This window comes from Cebus imitator, unplaced genomic scaffold, assembly GCF_001604975.1.
Source record: "Cebus imitator isolate Cc_AM_T3 unplaced genomic scaffold, Cebus_imitator-1.0 Scaffold166, whole genome shotgun sequence".
NCBI classification, from domain to species: domain Eukaryota; kingdom Metazoa; phylum Chordata; class Mammalia; order Primates; family Cebidae; genus Cebus; species Cebus imitator.
Genome location: NW_016107481.1, coordinates 1353151 through 1362255, shown reverse-complemented (window position 1 = coordinate 1362255; position 9105 = coordinate 1353151). Strand labels below are relative to the sequence as shown.

The following is a 9105-nucleotide window of genomic DNA, read 5'->3' as shown; positions in this document are numbered from 1 at the left end:
ATCTCTTGACCTCGTGATCCACCCGCCTCGGCCTCCCAAAGTGCTGGGATTACAGGCTTGAGCCACCGCGCCCGGCCCGACTGTTTAGTTTTTAATTTATAAGAAATGAAAGTATATAGTACTATTTTTGCTGCTGCAATTTTCATCTTGCTTCCAAAGCTAACCCACATCTGGTTACGTGGCTGCCAGAAGGTTTTTTCATGTGGTATAGGTTATAAAATAGCCTATACCTGGGGTTGTTGAGTACCAGATTAAAGCCTAACTCATTACAGTATCATTCTAATGCATGAGGTTCAAAACTTTCACATCTCAAAGAGTAATTAATATAAGCCTATATTAAAAGAATATCTGTATAAATATTCATATCACTTAAAGATTTATATTTCAACTAGGTAATAGATTTACTTAGGTCATAAATCATAAAGTAAAGGAATACATACAGGTAAAAGTCTTCCATGCGTATTCCCACCCACACAGTTGTTCAATTCCCATATCTCCCCTTTCCCTCCCCTAGCTCTGTAATCGTTAGTATACCATTTTTTTTGCATATAAAAGTAAATAAGAAAATGTAATTTTATTTTCCCACCTTTTAAACACAACTGGTGGCATACTGCATTAATGTTCTATTGCTTTGTAACAAATTACCCCAAAACAAGTCATCTAGAAACAACCAGAATTTATTATCTCACACAGCTTATGTGGGTGAGGAATCTGGGAGTGTCTTAGTGGCTCTGGGTCAGAGGCTGTCTTCAGATTGCAACAAGATGTCAGCTAGGGCTGCAGTTATCTGAAGCCTTTCCTGGGGCTTGAAGGTTCACTTCTAAGTTGTCTCACTCGCAGAGCAATAGGTCAGAGGCCTCGGTTTCGCAGCTGTTAGCAGTCCTCAGTCTTTTGCCAGGTGGATCTTTCCTCATAGCATAGCAGCTGACCTTCCTCAGGGTGAATGACCCGAGAGAGAAAGAGAGAGGAAGAGAGGGAGAGACAGAGAGACAGGGACAGAGACAGACTAAAGTAGAAGCAGCAGTACCTTCTTATAACTTTGTCTCTGAAGTCACACATCATTACTTCTGCTTTATTCTGTTTTTTAGAAGCAACTCAACTGAGTTCTGGTCATATGAAGGCGAGAGGGATTAATTTTATCTCTTAGAGGGCAGAGTATCAAATAATTTGTGGAAAAAAAAATTTTTTTTGAGACAGTCTCGCTTTGTAGCCCAGGCTGGAGTGCAGTGGCACAATCTCGGCACACTGTGACATCCGCCTCTCAGGTTCAAGCAGTTCTCTGCCTTACCCTTCTGAGTAGCTGGGAATACAGGCATGTGCCACCACACCTGGCTAATTTTTTGTATTGTTAGCAGATATGGGGCTTTGCCATGTTGACCAGGCTGGTTTCAAACTCCTGATCTCAAGTGATCCACCTGCCTCGGCCTCCCGAAGTGCTAGGATTACACGCATGAGCCACTGCACCTGGCCTTGTGGGCATATTTTTTTAAACCTCCATTATTTTAGTCTTCTGCATATTCATTTTTTGTTAGTATGTCTTGGAAGCTTTTTTGAGACAGGCTGTTGCTCTGTTGCCCTGGCTGAAGTACAGTGGTGTGATCACAGCTTACTGCACCTTCAACCTTCTGGGCTCAAGTGATCTCACTGCAGCCTCCTGAATAGCTGGTACTACAGGCACATGCCAGCATACTTGGCTAACTTTTGAAAAAAAAAAATATAGAGGCAGGGTCTCCCTGTGCTACCCAGGCTGGTCTGGAACTCCTGGGCTCAAATGATCCTCCCGGCTTACCCTCCCAAAGTGCTGGGATTGTATCTGTGAGCCACCATGCCTGGCTGGAAGCTTTTTTTAATAGCTAAATAATACTCCACTTACTTATGTATTGCCCATTTAAATGATCCCTAATTGATAGACATTTATAGTTTTTCTGGTTGTTTGCTATTACAAACAATGCAGCAAAAAATCCCGGCATTTTTTACATGTATGAATCTATCTGTATGATAAATCTCTAGAAATGAAATTCCTGTGTCAAAGGATATGTGCATTTATAAATTTGATACCTGTTGCTAAATTCCTACTTTAGTAGTTTATATACCTACCAGCAGTGTTCAAAAATGCATATTTTGTTTCTCCAGCCTTTCCTTCAGGGTGTATACTTGTGTATTTTTATCAATATTATATATGAATATTGATATCTTCTCATGTTTTAATTTTCATTTCTTCCTTTTCATAGTTACTTTATTTTCTGTAGTTACTTTTTTGTATTGAGAGATCACTTATAGTAAACTGCACAAATATGAGGTATACAGGTCAAGGAAGTTAAGTATATGTGTGTATACACACATGTAACAACAGCCCAGATTAAGATATAGAACATTTTCTAGATGTTCCCTTATCCTCCTTCTCTGTCAGTATTTGCCCCCAGAAGTAAATGCTGTTCTGACTTACATACCATAGGCTAGCTTTATCTATTCTTTAATGTCATATAAATGGAAAATATTTCATTAGATTTATTTAAATCTTTTGATGAAAGGAAATTATTAATTTTAAATAATCTTGCTGTTAGCATTGTTATATATGTTTTTGGATACACATGTATACATATATCTGTGGGTATGTGCCTAGGAGTGAAATTATTGTGTTAAAGGTATGTTTAGTTTCAGCTTTAGTGAGTAGCGCAAAATGATTGTATTACCAAACATGTTTTCATTGGAACGTTCATGTTATAATGAAAGTTCATTAGAAAATGTTAATCACTTGACAGATACTTGCTATATGTAAAACATTTGGGAATTTATTCCATACCATTGTTGTTAAAATATGATATTCCTGTTTGCTATTTTTATAGATATTTAAGCCTTGTTTGAACTCACTAAGCTGAGGTTTTTATTTTCTTATGTAAGGTTTAATTAGACTTCTCTAGTTAACAGGGGTATAAACTGAGCCTGTAAAGATGAATTAAATTCATTCTGTTTTACTCTTTGTAAATTTTCATGACATGCAGGTTTTACATCTGGATTGAATAAAGATGGAATTGAAGCAAAATTACAAGGTTAGTTGCATTTCATTCTAATAATTAGATCGTATATATTTTAGTGAAAAAGTTCAGTTATTGTGAAAGTAAGAATATGCTTTTATAAATCATTTTTTAAGAAGAAAACTTGTATGCAGAAAAATAATGAGAACTATTTCTTTTTTACACGTTAATAAAGCTTGACATACGTACTTTTTTGCTGAATTAATGAATTTATTAATTCTATCAGAATATCTTTTTTTGTATAAAATGTTAACTTAGTTTATTTGGTTTTTATTTCTAACATGACCCTGGTCTTTGAAAATGTGCCTACAGATACACAGTCTATTTTTTTTTTTTTTTTTAAGAAACAACCTTACTCTGTCACCCAAGATGGAATGTAGTGGCATGATCATAGCTCACTGTAACCTTGAACTCCTGAGCTCAAATGATCCTCCTGCCACAGCCTCCTGAGTAGCTGGGACTATAGGCATGAGCCACCACAACTGGCTAATTGTATATTTTTTGTAGAAAGCAGGTCTCACTGTGTTTCCCAGCCTGGTCTCAAGTGATCCTCCCATGTCTGCCTCCCAAAGCACTGAGATTATAGGTGTGAGCGACCATGCCCAACATGTATTTTTTCTTTTCTACTTAAAATATAAGCCTAGATTGATTATGGGCTTCGTATTCCAACCTGTGCCAAAGATATATTCCTACTTAATCTCAGCTTTGTTATTCAGTTAATCACGTGGTGTTTTTTACTTGTTTTTAAAAATATCAAAATATTGTTAGGCATTTATTTGGATTAGAAATTGCTACCTTTTCATTGTGTTGAGACTCTCTGTTTAGTAAAAGAAAAAATGTTAGATCCACTAAAAATATTTAGCCAATTTAAATTTATTCTCTACTTGGATATACATGTGTGGCAAATAAAAATGTGGAGATAAAGATGAAACAGTAAAATTGTCTTGCTTAAAGAATAAATATGTTGTTAAAACATGGTCATGGCCAGGTGCAGTGGCTCACACCTGTAATTCTAGCACTTTTGGAGGCTGAGGTGGGTGGATCACAAGGTCAGGAGTTCAAGACTAGCCCTACCAATATGGTGAAACCTCGTCTCTACTAAAAATACAAAAATTAGCTGGGCATGGCAGCAGACTCCTGTAGTCCCAGCTACTCAGGAAGCTGAGGCAGGAGAATTGATTGAACCTGGGAGGCAGAGGTTGCAGTGAGCCAAGATCACGCCACTGCACTCCAGCCTGGGCGACAGAGGAAGACTCTATCTCAAAAACAAAAAAACATGTAATAACCAATAGCATATATTCATAATGCTGCTATATTCATGTTGAAATACAGGTTATAAAATAATTGTGCTTTAAAGGTATTGGTTAATTTTGTAATAGAATTTTTTTTCCCCCTTATTTAGCCCCAGAATGTAATGGAATTTTTTAAATGAAATATATTTTGAAAATAGTGATCAAATACACTCAAGCAATTAGACATTTCAAGAGATATATTGCTATATTTGAATAACTTTAATGTTTTATCTTTTATTAAATTAGCAGAATCACAGTTCATATTTGCCTTATCTTCAGTCATTATAGGGTTAGCAGAGTTTTGCCTTTTAAACAAGAATAGCTAAATATAACTGAATATTAAGGTTTTGGTATTGTAGGAGAGAAAAAAAGTAACATCTTTTTCTCATTCATTGCAAGGTTCATAGCTGACACGCTTGTAACAAGACAGATAACAAAAGAAAAGCATTACAAATTTATATAATCAAAGTTGTATATGATATGGGAGCCTTCAGAAATTAAGACCCAAAGACCCAGGGATAACTGTATTTCTATGGCAAGTTTGATGAAAAAAATGGGTAGTTGTCAGGAAACATGCTTGGACAAAAAGGATATTATCTAATGTTAATAAACTGGGAGGAACTTATCAAGGCCTATTTGTTCAGATTCTTATTGGCCTCTCTGTGTAGCATTCTTTCTTTCTGGGTATGAGACAGGACCATTCCACACCCTGGAACTAGGATCTTAGACTTTTAGACAAGGTAGGTCAGAGAATTCCTTTATGACCATGCTTCACGCAGGGAAAGGTCAGAGTAACCTTCTTGTTTCTAAGGTCCTCTCAGTCTCTCTCTTTGATTCTACTCTCACAAAATTGGCCTCTTGCTATGCCTTAAATACACCAAGCTTGTTTCCACATCAGGTCCTTTGTACACTTTGTTCCTTATTTTTGGAACACTCCTTGCATATTTTACGTGGTGTGCACCTTCATTTTATTCAGGTCTCAGTTCAAATATTAACTTTTTAGAGGGGTCTTCCTGTAGCATCTTATTTACATCCACCTTTACTGAGAGGAAAACAAAATTATTCTATGATGTTACTATTGTTGTTTTCTTTGTTTTTAGAAAAGGTAATGTGTTTATTTTGACAATTAGGGTGATAGCTTTACTCTATATTAGAAAATATATCGCATTTATGAGAAATACATACAGGTTACGCATGGTGGTTCATGCCTGTAATCCCTTTGGGAGGCCAAGGTGGGCAGATCCTTTGAGCTCAGGAGTTTGAGACCAGCCTGGACAGCATAGGGAGATTCCACCTCCACAAAAAGGTTTTTTTTTTTTTTTTAAATTAACTGAGTGTGGTGGTACATGCCTGTAGTTCTAGCTACTCTGGAGACTGAGGTGGGAAGATTGCTTGGTCCTGGGAGGTTGAGGCTACAGTGAGCTGTGATCATGCCACTGTATTTTAGCCTGGGTGACAAGAGTGAGACCCTGTCAAAATAAAAAAGAAAGAAAGAAAAAAAGAAAGAAGCTTTAGTTAAAAGATTTTAAAACTCTACACAATCATTCTATATAGGTTCTTTCTCAGCCTTATGTTTCTTTATAGTATAGGTAAAACTTTTTATTATTTATTTGTATGTTGATTGCTTTCTTCTGTAAAATATAAGTTCTAAAAAAGAAGAACCTTATCTTGTTAACTGCTGTAAACATAGAGCTTAGAATCATTCTCAGCATATAATAAAGTAAGCATTTTTCATTGACTTACCGAGTCATGGGTAATGGACTGATTTAATAGTGGATAATTAAGAAAATTAGAAAAGACTTCAAAATCTTTAATTAATCAAACACTTAACACTTACAAGCTGTCTGAACAGTGTTGTTTACACTAAAGTATTTTCCAAAGAACTCTAAGGGCGTTTTTGTGAGTGGCTGCTTGATTTAGGATTGAACTATTACAGTATTCCCACTGTCTGCTCTGGACTGTCTTATATCTCCTGGACTAGAGCATGAGGCAGTGAAGGAACTGTAAGCAGCAGATTACTACAATTGCTCTGATCCCCATCAATGGTGAGCGTGAACTAGCATTGCTTCCTGTCAGAGAAACAAAAGTAAACACCTAAAAGCGTCATTTAAAACAGTTTGAAGTTGTTGCTTCAAGAAAGTAGCCAACAGGGAAGGGGGGAAGAACTGGTGATTTTTGGAATAATCTTTGCAGAACTATTTGACTTCTTATACTTTGTGCACATATTAATATGTCTTTGATCAAAGTTTAAAGACAAAAGAAAACCACTGCCTTAATGGAAGGCAGATAACAAAGTGGTTACTTAGACTTGCAGCAAGTTACTTAGCCCCTATTCTTTAGTTTCCTAACCTGTATATGAAAATATCAGTGTCTACCTTATTGTGATGTTTTGAGAATTAAATTAATACATGTGTATATTTAAATATTACAAGTTTTAAGTGTTATTTCTACTTACTGAATGTTATTTTTATTACATCTATTGTTACTATTAGAAAATGTTTTTAGCATATTAGTTTTTTAATTTAAATTAGGGACTATGGTTTATTTAAGTAGGGACTATTGTTCTTCTAGAACAATTACACAGTAATAACACAACTTTAGCATATTTAATAAGTTATTTTGCCCTACTTCCCTATTTTACTAAAATTAAAATGTGTTTTCTATAATTAAACAGAATTATGTTTGAAGAATCTGAATGATTTATCATCCCTGGACTTAATAAAGATGGATGAAGGTGTTAATTTCAAACCAACTGGTAATTTCCTATCATTGTTAGTAAACTTAGCAATTATTTACTTAAAACTAAATAATTTGTTTTACTAAAATTTAAATGATAAAACTAAGTCATGATCTGAGTTCTCAACAGTGTATCATCATTATTAGCTATAAGGTATGATAAATTTAAACAAGTCCTATTTGTAAAAGTATAAAGGCACATAGAATTGTCTTCACTGATTCTTGTGACTTTTGGCAGAGGAATGAAATGCTTGAATCTTTGGGTGGCTTTAAACCTGTTATAACTATTATAGATATACTTTTATTGGTATGCTTTTATATGCTTTTTTATATTCTTAAATATGCAAGCATTGATAATCTGGTGGTTAGGTTTCTGTAAGGTTAGGAAGAATGTCTTTTCCTTCTACTTATCTTATGTTCATTGACTGGAACTCCTATAACAAAAGATATTAAGAGAAAAGCATACAAATTTGTTTAATATGTTTTATGTAATATGGGAGCCTTTATAAGGAAATGAAGGGCCAAATAAATGGTTAAACCTGAATATTTTTATGCCAGATGTGATGGAGAAATATAATAGGACAAAGGGGATATAAACTATGCGTAATACATTTGGGGAAATTTAGCAAAGCCTGTTCATTCAAATTCCTCTCTATGTCTATGGAGATAAAGATGCTCCATTCTTTAGGTATAGGAAGGGCACCTCTCACATGAGGGTGTTACGACTTGCTTCAGGGGAAGGCCAGAAAAATTCTTCTTGTACATGTTGTGTCTCAAATTCCTACAGCTTAAAATATGCAGCATGCCAAGATGCCACATTTTGGGGTAGCATGTCCTGAACCCTGTCACTCTGTCTGTAAGTTCTGTTTAGAGTATAAAAGAAGAGGGAAAGGATGTTTTGTGGTTTTTAGCATTCATGATTAGAAGTTTTTGGAGAAAATGACTTTATTATTCCAATTAGTCTTTTTAAGTAAAGGTAATTTATTGTTTGAAAGTTGGGTAATAGGAATTTGTCTTTGAATTCAGAATCTATCTGTTAACATTTGGCATGTACTATTCATTTTTAATGCATTTTTTACTTACTTGCAACCATACTATAGAAATATATGATTTTGTAACATGTTAAAGTTTATATTAATATAAGGTTAAGTTTTAAAACAATTTGCTGCCTTGACTCTCAGCCCTACATTAATAACATTTTTCCCCTTCGTCCTTGCTCCTTACTCTGATAAGCCTAATTTTATTTGTGAGAATTGTCTTTTGTGTGTTCTAGGGCACTTCACTAGATGGGGCATAAGAATCACTAAGGCTTCTTCATCTGTTTTTCTGTACTTTGATTCTCATCAAGAATCTTATTCCCACTATCACTTCTTTCTTATGGTACTTCTTGAATCCACCGATACCATTCTTTCTGTCTTTAAACATACCCAGTAATGGGATTGCTGAGTTGAATGGTAGTTCCATTTAAAGTTCTTTGACAAAAGTCTTCAAAATGCTTTCCACAGTGGCTGTACTAATTTACATTCACACCAGCACTATGTAAGCATTCCCTTTTCTCCATATCTTCACCAACATCTATTATTTTTTGGCTTTTTAATAGTAACAGCCATTCTGACTGGTGTGAGATGATGTATCATTGCAGTTTTGATTTCCATTTCACTAGTGATTAATAATATTAACCATTTTTTCATATGCTTGTTGGCCATGTGTATGTCTTCTTTTCAGTAATATCTGTCCTTTGCCCATTTTAAAAGTAGGGTTGCTTGTATTTTGCTTATTAAGTTTGTTATAGATTCTGGACATTCGACCTTTGTAAGATGCATAGTTTGCAAATAACTTTTCCCATTCTGTGGGTTGTCTGTTTACTCTGTTGATAGTTTCTTCTGCTGTTCAGAACTCTTTAGTTTAATTAAATTTCACTCAATAATTTTGAATAATGAGATCCAAGATGGCTGATCACTAGCAGCTCGGGATTGCAGCTCCCACTGAAAGAGCAGAGAACAAGAGGACGCCACACTTTCAGATCAATTTTTGTTGCTCAC

General features: G+C 35.1%; 1 protein-coding gene across 4 annotated transcripts in view; it reads left to right on the top strand.

The window, feature by feature from the left end:
* HFM1 (helicase for meiosis 1) overlaps window positions 1–9105 on the top strand; it is a 121269-nt gene that overhangs the window by 40368 nt on the left and 71796 nt on the right. For all 4 annotated transcript variants that reach the window (XM_017544130.2, XM_017544128.2, XM_037744126.1 and 1 more), the window contains 2 exons: window positions 3003–3050; window positions 7002–7082. In XM_017544130.2, coding sequence (XP_017399619.1) covers window positions 3003–3050; window positions 7002–7082 — 129 coding nt within the window. The remainder of the gene's footprint in view (window positions 1–3002; window positions 3051–7001; window positions 7083–9105) is intronic.